Here is an 18,601-nt window from a genome sequence, read left to right on the forward strand (position 1 = left end):
AGTATTGATTTTTAACAGCGTCAACAATGGTATGCCACCACAGTCCCTGAATAGTAGTTTTCTTTAAAATTTTTAATTTTTGTGTACGAAACATACCCAAAAAAATGTTTCATAATTAAGGAAACTGAAATTAGAGTACTGAAGCACCCAGCAAAAACTAAAAATTTTTCTTCATCACTGTACTTGCGTCGATTCCCCTAGTCATATTTTTTTTCAGCGGGATCCGCGGGACCGATCGTCTTGCGGGTCTTACGTATCAACAACTTCTTAGCGACAGAAACAGAAATAATCATATTTTTCCCAAGAATAACCGAAGAATATAAACATTTTCGTGAAAAGAAAAAAATGCTACGCAAAGCGCCTGATATAGCGAGTTGGAGCTTTATCAGGCAAATTATCCGCGTCAGCTTTCATTTTTAGCAGAAGACTTACATCATTCGTCATCATCATTCATCATTAGAATCGCGACAATTTATAGGATAAAAATTCTCGTACAAAAAATAACGATTCCATTATCACAGTGAGCTGACCAAGGAAAATAATTATAATAAACGGACATGCCAAAGGTATTTTTAAAATCATTTGAAGCTAGCGAAGTTCGTTGAAGAATGAAAAGCTACCCGATACCAACAAAATGCATCATTTCAGATTATCAGGCCAATGATTTAATGAATTTGTCTGATCCAGGTTATCTGGGGAAAAATAATGTGAATTTTTTTGGCTGAGAATGTGATGGCATGGCTAGCAAAAATTGTCAATGGCTTTGGGCGTTGTTGAAGTGCTGCGGATGGGAAAGAAAAGGTAAGCTACCCTTTTACTGGCTTGATAGTGGAATTGATTGAAAAAATTCCTGGCCTATATTGATTCAAATATTGGAACTTACTTATTTATTTGATTTATGCCATCTGACTGGAAAGGATACTTTAAATAATGTATTATAGAGCTACCCAGTCGTTTTTTTGTTTTATTTAGAAGATTGTAATATGTACTTAAAATATTTTAACGCATACAATACACCAAGATATTTTGAATGTGTCCAAGAAACAATGAAATTTCAGGAGAGTGAGGTCAAAAAAATTAGGTGATTGGAGGCAGGGGCGCAGCTAGGAATTAAGGCTAGCGGGGGTTTCAGGCGCAACAGGCGCAACGGTATGGCATACCTGCCAGGGTAAGCGGGAGGTGCGGGGGCCCTCTGCCAGAAAAAAAACTTAAGGTAAATGGTTCAAAATGGTAAGTTTTACGGCCTTCTGAGGGATAGTGATAATTGAAACAGCAATAAAATTTTTCCACAATTTTTTATTCTTCCTCGACCGGTTTCAATGCTTATGCATCGTTATCAAGAGCTGTCTGACTATTGCTATCTCAATTATCACTATCCATGGACTTCCACAAAGTCAACTCTCAAGCTGGCACCGCGATATCGTGAGAACTGCTAAAAAGATTTCCTCAGGATAAATCACAGTTATATTCTAATTGCATGTAAATGGATGCTGCATTTTATTGCCTTATAGATAGATACGCATCCAAAGTATATACAACATATTTCGTTATATCTTTTAATATGCACTTGGTAAATAATATACATTTATACAATTTACCTACAATAGAGGGGAGTAGAGACCACTATGGATGGCTGAATGCTCGCCCGTTTGCTAATAAGAGCCGCCCACGTGTTTCATGCTTAATTTGAAACACGATCACGGCGTCAATATATATAGTGGGAAACGTTAACCTTAACCATACTCCAACAGAAAGTAACCATTGTATCTTAAAAGAAATACATTGACCAGCCGATTCATGCCGTTTAATCCCACAACATGGAATGTGAAGGGGAAAAATCATTTGCTTTGATCAGGATTCGATGCCGAATCTCCCTTCGGAGATTTGAAGGACCAGACGAGAATTCCGGAGGACCGGGTTCGAATCCGGTTCAAGGCAAATGATTTTCCTCGGTGGATTTTTTGCACTAAAAGAGCGCTTGCGGGTGACTCAAAATAGGCACACGCTGCAGCACGCTGGTTATAGTTCGCGGATGTTCCTTGAATAAGAATCAGAAGGATGGAATTATCGACAAAAATTCAGTCTAACCAAATAGGAGATAAATCAGGCATAAAGTCTCAGGCTCTTCGGGCAGAGGAATGAAGAAGTAATTTCCCAGTCACCACTCTGCACATCGGACTGGGAATTGAAGGATTATCCGGCATAGCCGGAACGGGAAATAGAATAGAACTATTTTGGTAAAAATATTCATCTTAATTTTTTTATGCATTATGTAGAGGGTGATTTTTTAGGCAAAGGAATAAATATGACCGGGTTGATTTCACGTCAAAATTACCATTACAATGTTCCTGTGAGTCATCAAAAACGATATTGAATGGATCCAAAATTTCTGTCAAAGTAAAAGAAGGAAAACGCAAACCTTTTCAACAAACGGCGCAACATAATTGAATATATTCTTTAAAAAAATTTAGCACAAATTTTCTTCGCGAAAAAAATAGAAATAATCGGATCGTCTATAAAAATGGCCTTATAATATTTAACTTTAGATCTTTGAGAGAGAGAGGGAGATAATAAAACTTTATTTTTGATGAATGCTTCTCAAGCCCTATAATAGAGCGTAACGGAACAATTAGTTTCTGGTAAAATATTATCCTCATTATTTGGATTTCTTAAAATAATAAAATTTGGTGTTTATTTTTACAGACAAAGCCCTCGCAGAGATCGAGGAATCGGCTTCCGAAGAGGAGATAATTGGAGATTCTACGTCGTTTAAGTTTATTTTCGATGAAATAGCTCTCAATGGACCGGCCGAGGCATTCCATGCAACATATGCTGTGAGTAAAGCTGTCGCGAGTAGCTTTAATCTATTCATAAATTGAAGTCTAAAGCGTGATAGCCCGACTGTAGTCCCAGGTATAGTTATTTTTTTATCTCGACTGATTTGGCGCTTCCGCTGGTTTGGAAAGGCGGACTAGCACTTGAATTGCAAAATTGGGATTAATGTTTAATTATTTAAGTGTCGTTTAGTATATAATTTCCTGTAACGTCACATTCTTTGGACTGTGTGATTTTCACATATGTAGGGATGCGAACAATGGTGATGAATATTAAGAAAAAAATTCTGCAAAACTTAACTTTCCTCAAGAACTGGAATCCCGATGATCTCCGAAAGTATAGCTGTCTACTTGCAATATTTTAGCCTTAATGACACAATTTTACAAGTCTCTTACGTTACGATCAATGAAGAAGGATGTAAATATTTCACATGAACTATTAAATATTTCTAAATCACATTTACCGAACTGTACCAAACTTTCAGTAACGTAAAAGGATCATTTGATTACTCGACGTGAAAATTATGAGTCTTGATGCCATTAAATTTGATTTGAAAAAGCACATGGCAAAGCAAAAAGTATTCTCTGTGTTTTTGATAAATACTTATGCTAGCGTATGGCGGCTGTTCCAAGATATTGATTTATTCTTTCCATCCTATTGATTTGAACTTCAGTTTCAGACGAATATTTTGTTTAATAAATTAAGAAATTGTATTTTAAATGCTATTCTAAGGGTAGCGGGGAAGGCTATGCACATTTCTAGTGCTTTCCTTAATGGATTAAAAAAGGTTGAATGATACGAGTACTCATCTATTAAACAGGCGTGACAAAATGGATTGTGACTCTAATTTTTATTGAAATTGAAATCGAAATGTCACATGGATACCTAGAAAACATAATTTTATTGAATCTTAATCTTAAGGATCTTAATTTTTCTCCTTGGTTATATGGTACCTCAGGCCTTCGTATTTCGCAAGACAAAGCATGACAATACTTTAGTGATGGGTCGATCATGAACGATTCGATCAAAAAGATTGAATCACTAGGTGAATCAAATGACTCATGATTCATTTCGTTAAACAAGTCGATCATCAATCATCAATCACTCCGACTTCCGGTTTCATATCAATCATCTCGGTTTCCGGTTTGTTTCAAAATTTGGAACGATCGATGCTTGATCTCTTTTCCTCAGGGCAGAAATAGTTGTGATAAAATTAAATACTATGTTATGAAGAACTGAATACTTGTGTAATCTTTTTCTTAAAATTTTCCATCAGTTATCAGTATTAATAACACCAATACGCGAAAAAGGAAAATATTAAGATGACTCCTGTAGGAGAACGTTAAGAAGTAGAAGTTAAAGCTGGTTACATTTTATTGTGACGTTCATAAAATTATCCTGCAGATCAGATTCATGCATAGTGTGTGGTGTATTTTTTGTTATATTTTGATCAACTATAGTTAGAAATTATTATATAAGTGTTAAGAAACTGTGGCAGTTTTGCCTTCCCAAATATTTTCATGACACTGCTTCCTTCATTTTTGCAATCTAATTTACTTATCTAGGAATTCACAATCAAAATAGTATATGAAATGATAATATGGATAGCAATCAGCGTTACCAATGCTCTTCGCAGATGAGGCAATATTTATTCGATTATTCAAAGTGATTTATTACATCCATTGATTGAGTCTTTTCGATCTTGATTCCTTTTGAGTATTTTCGATCATGATTCCTTTTGAGTCTTTTCAATCATGACTCCTTTGAGTCTTTTCGATCTTGATTCCTTTGAGTCTTTTCGATCTTGATTCATTTGAGTCTTTTCGATCATAGTGATTGAATCAATTGATTGAATCACTTATGTGACTCGAGTCAAAATGATTGAATCACTAAAATGATCGACTTTGCCCATCACTACAATACTTACGTGGTTAGCTAAGTAGTTCCTCTCTTGTAGCGCACGTATTAAAAACGGGCTGATTGGATAACGGTGCTTTCTTGTGAATAAGCAAAGAACTTCGATAATAAAATACTTATGGCTGTTGTCCATGCACTGATTTTCAGTCAGCACTTAAAATAGCATAATTTGTAATTTAAATTGCGGTTCTTATCATTTACATTACAGCCCCTTGAAATTTAGAAAGAATTCGTCCAAACAAAAATACAATAAAATAATTTAGGCATCCACACAAGGCCATCAAAGGCTTCATTCACCCCCTAAAAATTTACCTCCTCTTCAAATGAACCCCCTCCAAACATTTCCTGGTTACTGTCTTTCAAGGCCTGTTTACACGATACATTAACACGTACGAGTTAATGTACGTTTGCGTGAATGATTTTTGTGGACCGGAACGGAACATGTACGAATGCATGAACCAAATTAGAACAGGTTCTATTTTCCGTTCATGCATTTGCACAAGTTGGGTGGTTACACGGTGCATTTTGGCGTTCATTCTCGCGTTCATACATTTAGACATTAACCCGTACGTGTTAATGTACCGTGTAAACAGGCCTTCACCCACAGTTTTGTGAGTAGCCATCATGCACACAAAAAATGATATTTAAGTTCAGAGGACAAGCGCAAGTAGAGCAGCCATTTTGCCGAGGTTTATTCACCAGATTGATGATCATGCATTCAATCTTTTCAAAATCCTTTTTAACCCAGAGTTGGACATAGTGCTTATAATATTCCTTTGATTTATTTTCTTGAGAATAAGTACTTCAGAGCATAATGAAGTAAAACAGCTGACTCTGAGAAATGAGAAGTTTATCAAATGAAAATCATAATACTCGTTGGTATATTTAATTTAGAGTTAGCTGCAAAGAAGGTCACTGTAAGGAAATTTTTGATATAAAACATATAAATAAATGAAAAAAACGAAAGCGACTTCATTGAAAATGTATTCGAATAGGGAGAGAACTCTTCGGCAGAGGCTGAGGCAAATGGTAGATTTTGAATCACTGGACGTAGGTCCTCACTGGAGTATTTTTTTTTTCTCGAATCATTCAAGCTAGGCGAGTTTGAGGATGTGACTAGAGTGGATAAAATTCAAACCAAATCTATTTCTTTCATTAGAATCACCCCTTTTATCAGTCATTTTTCCGAAAATTCATTCCGGAAGACTGATTTAACCAAAGAGACATTCATTCTTCCATCTCTCCATCGATGTCTATAACCAAAAGAGCGGATCATTACAACCCATACACAAACGCGAACACGTAACTTATTCGCTAATTATAAATCATTTCCTTGTTTTACAAACCTAGTATTCCAGGATCATCAGCTTTCATCGATGTGATTGCTGGTATAGGTGAAGACATTGGACATGCGAACTGCTCCACTACCTGAAGTTGTGATACAGTATCCCGATCCATAAATAGGTTATTATGTGTAATGTAATTTCAAATCTACGATAATTTAAGATCCTAGACTTCTTAAACTCACTTTAGTAATTTTAATGCATCAAAACAAGGGAGAACTCCAGTCCAAGGAGATTCTGCAGCATAGAAGGAGATTCCACGTTAACCGGGCTCTGTAACTGGGTCCCGCGGACTCCGTATATTATATACTCCGTATATTATATACTCCAATATTGTGCACAATTTGTTGATCTCCGGTGCGAAAAATAATTAATCCACGAATTTTTTCAGACACATGCAATATTGGAAGGTAGGTACAATTGATGGCATAAAATTCTGCTCCGTGAAAATAGACTTTAGAGGAACCCAGCGTTGACTGCTTGAATTATTCATGTTGACCTTTCGCATTGGCATATTTTGACCCCATTCCATTTCTTCCGATTTGATAGCAGGTGCTTTCGTCATCCTGTCCCACTGTCATCGACAACTCTCCGACCTTTTGGAGACCAAAAGATGACCACAGGGGATATAAATGTTCAATCATCAAGACCAGAAACTATCCGGACCCATCCGTACATCACCAGAAACTCTACAGCGACTCACGGATTAACTTAACGTCGAAGGCGCCCTTTGCCGCCAAGAACGACGGCTCCCCACCGACGCTAAACCCTCTAGTCGGCGACGGAGTCCGCGGGACCCAGTTACAGAGCCCGGTTACCGTGGAAGCTGGACTGAAACCTTCCGACGACCCGAGTCACCAGTCGACGGATGATGGAGAGAATCAACTGAACGCCGGCGAGAGCGTCCCACCCCCACCGAAGGATGCAAAACCGCCGGCAGACCCGAGTAACGGCGGCGCCGACAACTTGACCCGCTTCACTTCCCCGGCCAACCTTCGCAGGAAGAGGAACAACCCAACCATCATCGTCTACCATGTCACGGTGGCCGAGAGGAGCAGGAACCCCCACCCCGAGGGCCTCAGGTCGGAGGAGGACGACGTCGAAATGGAGGACTTGACCAACCAGAGCGAGGACGTTGAGATGGCGGACTTAACCGTGGACGCAAGCGCTCCGGGGGTGACCCCCGCGGCGGCCGCGCCCGACGCCCGCGAGGGACAGGACGTCGAGGTGGTGGCCACCATCCAGCAAGGGATTTCCTCTGCGTCCGTCGCGCTCAAGTCCGGCAACTACTCCTCGTCCATCAACGTGGTCGCCTCCATGACGTATGTCTCTGGTTCTGGCGGCGGTGGCGGACGGATGATGTCCGAATCGGAGACGAGCATGAGTGTGCCCGAGGTGACAGCCCTGCCCTCGGAGAACTCGCAGGAGACAATCGTCGTCATCGGGGATCCGGGCTGCAAGCGGACCATCCTGTGGAACGAGGCCGTCAAAGTGATCTACTACAACAGGACCAGCAAGCTCCACAGTTCTGAGACCTCTGGGGAGGGGAAGCAGGACTTGGTGTGTTGGGAGATAGTGCCGCTGAAGAATGCGCCGAAGGGAAGCCGCAGCAAGTGGGTGAAGGCGGTCAAGTCTGGGTTCATCCGCAGCGACCTGTATACGCAGACGGACGGCGGCACGAGACCTTACCAGTCAGAGCAAGACATGAGGCGAGACGGGACTGAGGAAGACGGCTGCGAAGAGTCCTCTTCGTCCTTCACGTCCTCCTCGTCCACGTCTTCCTCTGGGGATAATAAATGCCAAATGCACTAGGGATGCATTTGGCATTTATTATCCCCAGCATGCATTTCGATTTAAGTCTGTGCTTTTTTGGACGAAAACATTGGAGTGAATCGTGGATGTCAGGTCAAAGTTTTGCGTTGAGAAAAATTAACCATATCTCATTTTCAGGGGGACGTCGATCAAAACTGTTTTAACAATGAGGCTGAGGCGGACGTGGTTATAGGCATCAAATGACAAGAATTGCTTGCCATTGAGATACCAAAGAAACTTTGTGCTTGCCGCTTTTGAAAAGTCGTACTCGCCAATATCTTCGGAATGAATTCTTGGAAAACATGTGGATTATCGCTTTAGTTTTTTTTTAAATCGTCTTTGTCTTTTAAAGGTTTGTAATCGCTCTCCTTCGGAGAGCAAGTCTGTGGTAAAATAACAAGATTAAGCAATCTCAATGTGTGGCACTCAATTAATTTTCTTTATCGACGATGAAATTGGTACCCCACAGTATTTTTTTTTCATTTTAAATATTCGTAGGATCGGCGAAATTGTCACATAAAAATGAAAGAATATTACGATTCTTAGGAAGACATCAGAGTGAGCATAGAGATCTGAGAAACAGGAACCAAGTATTAACGCTTTCTGATAATTTTTACATTTCGCTTTAAATATAAAAATTTCACGTTTGGCTAACAATTTTATGACACTTCTTCAAGATGGATAAAGAAGGGGCGTTTCTCTACATATATCATATTGGCACGCGCCTTGGGATCCTCATGGTAAAAATCCCGTTGAACGCAGTATTTTTGGCTCACATAGCCATAGGCACCACTCCACAAGTGAGTCTTTGAGCTGAATGAACCTTGAAAAGCTATTCTCCTCGTTGATTCAACCGTTTGAAATTCATAATCACTCAACCTCACATGGGATATATAACCTCCGAAACGTCTCGCGGATATCAGGTCAAATTTTTCTGTAGAGAAAATTTAAACGTAACTAACTCATTTTCAGAGGAGCGAAGCTCAAAGCTGTTGTGATAGTGTGGCTGAAGCGGACGCAAATGACAAGAATAATTATTTTTTGTCATTTGATACCAAAGAAACTTCGTGTGGCTAAGAAGACAAATCCAAGAAATTCTGAAGCGTAATATTGCACGACTAAGATCATTCTGGACGCATGATTCCTCGAGGGAGAGGATTAGCGAGGGTTGAGACGGTAAACAGCAAGCAGCAATAACTACGAAGAAATGTTCGCCAGACTTGACAACTGGTTGATAAAGTCGACTTCAACCGTCGCACCGAAACAACAGTAACAACAAATATCATTCATCGATATTTTACCACTCAATGTAGGTCAGCATGGAACGAATCACCACGGCCTGCTTTCTGTCACACTTCCAACTTTTTTCTTCTTTAATTCATTCTGTCAATAAACCCTGTTCTACTTTTTCCCCTTCCATGCCTTTCCAAACATGATTCAAGTTACTTTGGCGTCAAAAATCAATAATACACGAAATACAGAGCTCTTTTGTAAAATATGTATTCCCACAACAAAGAGGAACTTCATTCAGTCATTTTAAATACAATACGTTCTCATAAAGTGACTTACGTTGTGACCTGAAGTGGATCAGGGCACGGTGAGGTAATTGGAAGTGTTACTTCTCCATGTAAACAGAGTGAAACAATTGATGCACATTACACATGCATACTCAGTTGAATCAGTTAACTGAGGTGTTATTTGACACAACTGAACGCTACCGTTGTACAGTTAAAACTTTACACAATACTATCAAATTCGTTCTATCCGGCCGAATCTTAAGAATATTGACACAGTCCACCATAATCACTTCTGAGAGAGGGCTGATTTAACCACCCTCTCAAATATGTTGAGTCCAGCTTGGTTAGCTTCTTCGTAGCCGACCATTTTTTCTTTACACCTCTTGTACCATGCTGAAAGATTCGGATATTTTGGTCCAATAGGGATAAGGACCTGAATAATTGCAAAGAAAAAATACAAAGAATTACTTATCTTAATTTAATTTAATAACAGACTTTAATAATATGCTATAATCACAATGAATTCCAGCAAAACATTATATGGAAAAAAATTGAGTGGCTTGCGAAATGTCATGCATGCGATCATAAGGAAAAAAGTCCCACCAAGACTCTGCAACAAAATTCATTGAAAGGCTAAATAGTCTTTATTTCAGTCATTTCGAAAGAAAAGCATTATTCTCACATCGAGTAAGAATGCCTCATCCGACAAGTAGGCTCACCTCATTAAGGATTATATATTTGTCTATTATGAGCTTCACCAACATGAATTGTCGATGTCCCATGCAATACAGAGAATACAATACAAGGCGAGTGTTGAGGGGTGATCACCATTATTTTGGGCCAATATGTCTCGTCATTCACACATCATAGAAGAGAAAAGACGTGAACTACAGTTAAGTCCCGGAATTTATCAAGAGAAGAATCGGGAACTGTACTTCGACCCCTTGTTTTTAAACCCGGGGGAATTCGTTCATTCCCCTTTCGTAATGCAAATGAAAAAAATGCACCATGTATTCAATCTGACCGAGAAGACATCATAGCACCACATAAATCGGTGGAAGAATTTTTATCTTTCTTTGACCAATATTTCTATAGCAAATTTTTCGCACGGTGTCAGTGAAGCAAAGGTCAGGCAAATATTATTTGGCGTCTAAAGTAAAAAAAAACGTTAACTTACTTCCAATTGAACTGAATGTAAAAATGCATGTGTGAATGTGTTTTTGTCCACTTTCATTAACTTTAATAGTACACCCATTTTCAATGCTTTTGCGACGTGCATGTAATACAGCACCTGAAGATGATGCAAAAGGGTTGAAACTAGTTGCACAAGTAAAGTAAATAAAAGTAGACATCTACGGCACCTTTTATTATTCCATATCATTATATCCCGGATGAAGCCTTCGGACCCCCCGAACAAAATTCTCCAATGCGAGGTGGTCTGAAGAAAGGAGCTGGCTCAATATGTGATTATCACATGTCTGTGGCTTAGTCCGGGGTGAGATCTACCCTCACCTATTCACACCAACCACCGGGTTTAATCACTGGGTGGGTGGGCGACTGATCCACCAATATGTTACACAGGGATGCCGACTTACAAAAAATACTGTGGGGCCCAAACCGGAGATCTTGCCCCGGGAAATTTTAGAAGTAGTGAGTTTTAAGTTTTTTAAGCATTTTAGAAGAGCCATATGATCAATATTAGAACCCCGATGACTGAAATCTCGATATCTGGACACTCCGGGGAAAATCAACAAGCCTGACACATTTTTTCCTCACGCCCATATCGAATTTTTGAGAGGGCCCGGGCCCCCTCAGGCCCCATGGAGTCGGCGCCAATGATGTTACACAATATCTCGCCAAATACAAAAGGTCATAAAATTCAAAAGGTAGTTGGGCATCGATATGTGGTATTTATGTATCGACAGACACTCACATCCAAAGAGGAAACTGTGGAAACACAGCAGAAATCGGCAATGGTCATATTTTCTCCGGCAACCCATTCGTTACAGTCCAGAAATTTTTCTAGGAAATGGTAGGCTTCCTCCACATCTCTTCTTACTTCGGCACCTATCGCTGGCTTTCCCAAAAACAACAGCGGATGCTGAAAAAAAACACAATCTATTAGGAATATTTTTGGGACCTTAGTTCAAAAAATTTACACAAGTTTAAGAGGCTATATAACGTACGCAGGGACATATTTGAAAATTTAATAAGCAAAAACCGAGATTTTAGGATGTTAGAAACATGAATATTTTTCTTTGAGCTGGCAAATATTTTAAATGGTAGCCTCAAGAAAAAACACAAGCTAACGTAAAAGCAACATATTTGGAAATCATTATTAACTAATGAAGAATGAATTTCAAATTGTGACTATTATCGTAACATCAAAATATTCTACGAGCAGAAAAAATGTATTATTGAGAAATGTGATTCATGAACAGTTTATCACTACTTCTGAATGATATCTTATTTGGTGAGCGGACCATGGGTGAGATATAGGGACGCTTCCCACATGGTCAAGACTATAATTTCGACTCAATGGGAAAAAATAATTCTTTCATAGCCCTGAGGATGATTTTAAATAAATCGAAACGTTTGCTATAACTTGTTTTACATTGACCTAAACTCCAAGAAATATTATAAAATGTATTAAACAAGGTCAAGAATAGAAGAGGAAAAAAATAAATCATTTTCGCAATCAAAAGTTTCTTTGATATCGTATTTAGATATTTCGGATATGTGGTCAACTGAGGAAGTTAATTTTTCAATTAGAAATGGTCCTTCAGAAATAACTTAAAAACCTGAATAATGACTTTTATTAATCATCAGTGTGACGTTACTTTGACCTCGCATCTACATTAGGTGAGGAAGGTTTTAATTCAACGTAAGAATCGACGGCAACGGTACCCCTTCCGAGACTTACAATTATGTTCCTTAGCCTTGGATGGAGAATCCCTGAGTCGAAATGCAGCCTTTGGTCCACGGTGGCTCTTGCTCTTGCCTCCTTTGGGTACAAAGAATCATCAGTCCCGTACTTGGTTGCCAGGTAACCAACAATGGCATGGCTAAAATGAGAATAGAAATGGTTCATTAGTGTTACCAAGACGGCGGGTCTCTGTCAACGTTCAAACGATACCTCAGAACTCTACGGGACGGCACAATACTATTGAAGACGTAGTGGATTCAATTGAAGTCAAAATGCATGAAATATTTTTATTCCGACTTATTTCATGAATATCCTTGAGGGGTATTCGTTACAATTTGAATGTGTGAGAAAGCTATTATTTAATAAAATTCCCGTATTGTTACTCTAGTAAAAAAAGTCGACCCACTACTATACTCCTTTAGGGAATCTATGCAGTAAAATGCATTAATCTCACTTTAGAATTACATTTTCCCCATCAAATAGAGATTCCGAGACCCACCCAAATGTTGCTTCTTGGTGTCGCGTGCGATAAATGACGATAACCATCACATTTAATTCAGAAGTTCAGTAGATAATACCTGCACGATGCATTTCAAATGAATTTCAATATTGATAATTAAATACCCTAAATTAACTTTTCGTCCGACATTAAATAATATGCCCATAAAGCCAATGATTTTTAAATTTCATTCTCACAATTAAGGAAACATAAAAGTGAATGGAGCAGTAAATTCCATCTGTAAACAAACTTAGCCAAATTATTGGTTGAAAAATCTACAGAGTCGCAAGATTTTAAGTTATTTATTTTAAAGAAATAATCTGAGCAGTTTGGGAGGGAGATCATTCATAAGTCGAGTGATATAGCCTCGGGTGGTCGATTCTAAAACTATCGTTAAATCTCACAAGAATCCCTTAAAACTTAGTCTCACTCAGGGGCGAAGCTAGGAATAAGGCTGGGGGGTTTCAGGCGCAACTAATACTGGGGGTCTGGGGATATGGCATACCTGCCGGGGTAAGCGGTAGGTTCAAGGGCCCTCCGCCAGAAAAAATTAAGATAAATGGTTCAATATGGTGAGTTTGTCTCAGCTCTTGGGGGGGTTTTATCCCCCAAAACCCCCCCTCGCTGCGCCACTGCTCTCACTTGCATATGAAACAGTATTAGCGCTAAGAAGGATTTTAGGAAGTTCATTGTAAGGTACTTAAATTACTGGTCCGCCTTTTTTTACTTTTTTAACCAAATTAATAGGAAAACTGAGTGGGAGACCGTCGCTAGGGACGCGAGTTTAAAGTAAGTCCTCGCTTTCGCTTGTAGCGTTTTATATTTTTGTATTGGTGACGCCACATCCGTGAGAGATAAAACGCATGCACCACTGAATCTTTCTTCGACTGATGGCAAGTTTTTTCTAACGCGAAGCACCAAATGGTCATTATCCAATCAAAATATATTAATCCATTGAACGATTGAGAGGATAATTTGTTTGGGTTCACCAGTAGAATCCTGCCCTCCGAGGCAAAAGCTGCGTTCGTGTTCACGGAGTGCTGGCCAACGAGATCAAATTCGGAAGGTAAGGAAACAAAATCAAGTTGGTTCTTGTCGAACGGTTACACATGTCGTTCTTGAAGCAAAAAAGTATTGCACGTAAGTGAAAGATTATCTGGGTACATTCAAAAGTGAAAATATGCCACGAAAGAAAATAACCAAGAACAGGAGAAGTGCACAGGCGTCATTCTACCTCAATTCGGCTAAAAACATTTTTTTTTAATTTTGCATGTTCTGCGCTAATAATTATACTAATCATTATGCCTCTGTTAGCGCTTGCCGCAGAATAATGGCCTTTATTTTACTTTAATCTCAGCCTTGGTTTAAAACACAACCATCGATGCAGTCACTCAAATCGATTTTATTCCAATTTAGAAATAGGTCGATTTCAATTTTTTTTAATGGAAAAAATGCCTCGATCAAATAGTGCATCCCAAAGTCGACTGAGTCGACTAATCTTTCAGTATCTGCAAGTATCCCAATAATTATCCTGAAAATATCTTTCTTATTTGATTTGTAGCAACATTTCGCAAAGATATTTATAGAACTTAATTTTATCACACTCGGCAATCGGCTTTTTCACGTGAAGTACACACAGCAGGCCAACATTAGCAGTATCGAAATATATCAATTATTCATAGAATAAAACCCGACTCAGTGGTTGGGAACCCCTACTCTAGTCATCATATCAACCCTTTGCTTCGCAAAAAAATTCCTTGATTGACTATTTCCACTTAGAACTACGATAACACGTTTACATAGGACGAAAGCGAGTATCACATCTCGTGGCGTCTGATTGCCTTCATCTTGTAGCTTTTTTTTTCTCCCAGCTCGGCGATCGTATTCCCTTCATCCAATCCATTGAATTATTTTTTCTGTCCCGTTTGCCCATTATGACCTATCTCTTTCTCACTGAGATGATCGACGAAGAGGTGAACATGGTTTATCTTTCACCACATCCTCCTCCTTTGGAATATTCTAAGGAAATGCAGCAACGAGGATTTAGTCATAAAAAAGCAGTGAGAGGGGTTCATTAGTATATACAATCTTGGAAATAGTATTATTCCGGCAGGGTTTTACTCAAATTTAAAATTTTGACAGTATAATTGGGTGGTTTACTATTATTTTTTATTGCCTATATCGTAAGAATATTACTCCTGGAGTACGTATTTCACGCTTTTAGATTTTTAAATGACGATATCTATTTTTCGTGATTAAATGAAAAGTGAAAATTTTCAAGCGCGCGAAAACGCGACGGCTAAGTAGGAATGCTGGGAAAACCCCGTGTGACGTCATTCTGATTCCCGCTGTCGCCGTGTAAGGTGACCTTGGGGCGAGGATATGGGGGCCCACTGCAATGCAGGCTGCTAGCAGGTTGCAGAGTAACCTGCTAGCAGGTAGCGCTTGGCTTAAATGAGGATTATTAATACCTTATCAAAAGAAGGAAACTCTCCGACCATAAGCAGTTTTAATACGTGATTATAAAGAGACGTTTCCCTGAGCTCTGTGCCTCATTCATGCATTGGTAATCTCAGACGATGTAAAACTCCTATCGACTCGTATAGAAACTAGGTCCCTGTGACGTCACGTGGAGTGGCATCGCATGGGCGCCAATCTGGCCTTTTTCAAATGCGGTTAAAATTGACCATTGCCATTCGTCTAAACTGGAATTTCTAAAACCAAATAATTTGTATATTATGGATACACTAAGGGTGGGTAACGAATCACAAACAATGCATTTCCTTTTCTTTGATGAAGGAAACTACCCTATTGGTACGCGCTTGCGATCGTCAGTTAACATTTGGTCACCGCTTACAAATCCAGAGGGATCGCTGACGGAATGGTGATTACAGATTTAAAATATACATGGAATAAATCAAGGAGGTAGATTGATTCAAAAATGAACTTCGTTGGCCAGAAAGAGTCGATTGCAACGATGACAAATCTACAGTCTCAGTAACATTGACAAACGGGTCGAGAAACAGATAAGGCAAGAAGATTTTACTTCGCCAAGCCACGGAAACTAAAAAAAATATATTCCAGGTTTCTGCAACCTCTTACGGCATTTGCATTCATACCTGTCCCAAATGGTGAAGTCTTCATCCACCAGGGTCGGGACGGAATGTTGAGGGTTCAGCTGCAAACAAAGCATCGAGGGGGGTCAAACATGGCGCATGAAACGAGTTTGGCAAGCACAAGAGTTGAATGAGCATGCGATACCTTCAGGAATTCCGGTGACATATGCTCCTGCTTGAGAATGTCCACCAGCTTCATGTTGAATTCCAGTCCCAGGGCTCTACCGGCCAGGAGGACCGCCCTGACCGGCGCACTGTCGTTTAGATAGTACAGGTCCAGAGTCATTTTTCTGGAAAAGAGAAAATGAAAAACGAATTATTTAAGAACCGCAGTCATTTGTTTAGTTGATTTTATATCTTAGGCCACCCTTGGAGACCTCATGAGACATGGGATCTCGGGACTCTTTCCTCGGAAGTCCTGCACCATGGGGATTACAGACAACTTGAATCAACACATTTCAATGACGTTAAATGCAACATTTACCATGCCACGCTGGCTTTTGATTTTCTTGTTATTTTTTCGAAAGCATAATTTGCATTGGTGTGCATTTAAGTAAGCTTTAGGTGGCGTTGGTCTGGCCCGTCATCATGTCGGCGACTATTATTGTCGAGTACAATGCGCTATGTAACCCTGACAGCAGACATGCAGGCGGAAATGCTACGGAATCAAATATTTCCAAATTTTTCTTTTTATGAGCATTTTTTTCTTGGAAGTCTTTCCAGATTGGTGGAGGGGTAAATGTCTGATATTTATAATTGAGATTGAAAAATTATTTTTCAGCAAGACAAGTCTGTCATTACTTTGTGCCTGAATACTTTTTCATGTTAATCCTCAAAGTTGATCTTTTCTTGTATTGCATCTTTCCGAAATTTCGTGATGAATAACATTTTCCATTCCATGAATTTAATGCGATATGATAACTTTTTCGCGAGGTTCTTATTCGTGTAAAATTCTAACAGTTAATGTTCAGTAAAAATATGACAAATGTAATGCATACACCCACCAAGACTGCAACTCTGCAGGAGAAAAAAACACCATCGGATTTCTCGGGTTGATTTAATTACGAAGAGGGCAAATGGTTATTCGCTCATGGTTTCCCGTGATCTCATAGGGATGAATGAAACCTTGTACTGCCTTCTCTATATAAATTGAGTTCAAGAATCGAATTAAAGGAAAACCAGAGTGTAATGCCGTATAGTTTATCCGTCAGACTGCATTTTTACTCGTCCGAACGCGAGCCGATTCTGAGAAAACTCGGAATGTGTTCGGTAGAATATTGCGATTCATGAACGTTCGAAGAAATTTACTTGTCTTAGTTTCAATGCCGATGAGGGCAAGAGATAACCTCATGAATTATGAAGGATTTAATTTCTTAACTAACACACGTTTTTAAGATGGTGCCATATTCTTGATCGGAAAAAAATTACGGCGTCGGAAAAATTATTTCCCCTTTTAGCTATGCACATAACAGCAAGTATGATACAAGGGCATATACTTGAAGTTCGTCAGAGTCAGAACAGGGGCTATATTATGGACATTCTAATCATGCATTCGCGAAAGTTGGGGTATTTATACGATGGAAACTCGAAAGCTATTAGGTTCATGAATCTTCTTCCGCAGGTACGTGGTTCCTGGAAACAAAAGCCTTATAGTCGATCGATGCGACGTGCGTCAATGACGGATTCACGAGTGTCAGCATTAAAGGATAATTTAGTGAGTGATTGGATGTTATTTTGTGTTTAGTGGGCGAGTTTGCGAAGTGGTAATGCAGCGGGTTATCCATTGCAAAGGCGTAAGAGTAAAAGTTCGAATCTATCCGAGAGAAACAATTTTTCAATGTCATTAGAATGGCAATATAATATTTTTGCAGGCCTTGGTGGTAAGTGGGGTAAAAGTCATCGCCTACTAATCAAGAGGTTCGAATCCCGCCCGGGTGGATTTTCTCTCATACAGGGCATGGATGTATGTGCGTGTCCGTCAACTTAATTGTGCGGAAGGACTGTATAGCCCTAAATTCGGCTGCAAAGTAAAGACGACATAATTGTTTTTATTTTCTTACGACTGCACGCGGGAATATTAAAAAAATATTTTTTACAGAGCTTGGACTAGAACTTACTTATTGCCGCCGGTATAAAGCGCACTTTCTCATCTAGTACGCATGCTTCTGATGGCGGTCACGAAGACGAATCAATATGCCACATCTAGTTAGCGGATGATCGCAATTTTAAGTCACGCGGCGGGACGAAAATTCTTTGATGAGACACGAGGTCAACGTTTTTGAAATTAGAACCGGAGCGCCGCTGTGGTCAGTTCGCATTAATTAGGAGGCTTTAATCTCGTTCGTGTATTCACGAGCGCAATAGGTTCGGAGATGGTACATGGAAGACGCAAGTCTGCGACAAATGGTGACATGGTGAGAGTTTTTGGGAAGACTTGAAAACTGACAGCTGTAAGGATATTCTTCCTCACATCAATGATGATGTTAACTTTCGAACTATTTTCCACGATGAGTCTAACCAGACCAATTTCTCTATTGCTCCAACGTAAGTAAAAATAAAATTTTACAATATCCCTCATCTTCTTGCTCCTCATGCTAAATCCTTTTAAAACGAATTCTAAAAACTAATAGTGATTC

General features: G+C 39.3%; 2 protein-coding genes across 4 annotated transcripts in view; one reads left to right on the top strand and one right to left on the bottom strand.

Moving 5' to 3' along the window:
• Positions 1-474: 474 nt before the first annotated feature.
• On the top strand, positions 475-8,323 carry LOC124164843. 3 transcript variants are annotated; one of them, XM_046542054.1, is made up of 4 exons: positions 475-566; positions 649-801; positions 2,704-2,834; positions 6,645-8,323. In XM_046542054.1, exons 2-4 carry the CDS (start codon positions 738-740, stop codon positions 7,905-7,907), a joined length of 1,458 nt encoding a protein of 485 aa, XP_046398010.1. In that variant the 5' UTR covers positions 475-566; positions 649-737; the 3' UTR covers positions 7,908-8,323. The 3 variants fall into 3 exon arrangements, with proteins under 3 accessions (XP_046398010.1, XP_046398001.1, XP_046398019.1); XM_046542045.1 differs by having other exon boundaries at positions 688-801; XM_046542063.1 differs by lacking the exon at positions 475-566 and having other exon boundaries at positions 713-801; positions 6,648-8,323.
• A 1,068-nt stretch (positions 8,324-9,391) lies between these two features.
• Positions 9,392-18,601, bottom strand: part of LOC124155893 (glutathione S-transferase 1-like) — a 55,563-nt gene continuing 46,353 nt past the window's right edge. The window contains exons 6-11 of the mRNA XM_046530113.1: positions 16,343-16,407; positions 16,111-16,255; positions 15,969-16,027; positions 12,348-12,489; positions 11,358-11,525; positions 9,392-9,857 (exon numbers count right to left, since the gene is read on the bottom strand). Coding sequence (XP_046386069.1) covers positions 9,711-9,857; positions 11,358-11,525; positions 12,348-12,489; positions 15,969-16,027; positions 16,111-16,255; positions 16,343-16,407 — 726 coding nt within the window. The 3' untranslated portion in view covers positions 9,392-9,710. The remainder of the gene's footprint in view (positions 9,858-11,357; positions 11,526-12,347; positions 12,490-15,968; positions 16,028-16,110; positions 16,256-16,342; positions 16,408-18,601) is intronic.

Source organism: Ischnura elegans, chromosome 1 (genome assembly GCF_921293095.1).
Source record: "Ischnura elegans chromosome 1, ioIscEleg1.1, whole genome shotgun sequence".
Classification (NCBI taxonomy): domain Eukaryota; kingdom Metazoa; phylum Arthropoda; class Insecta; order Odonata; family Coenagrionidae; genus Ischnura; species Ischnura elegans.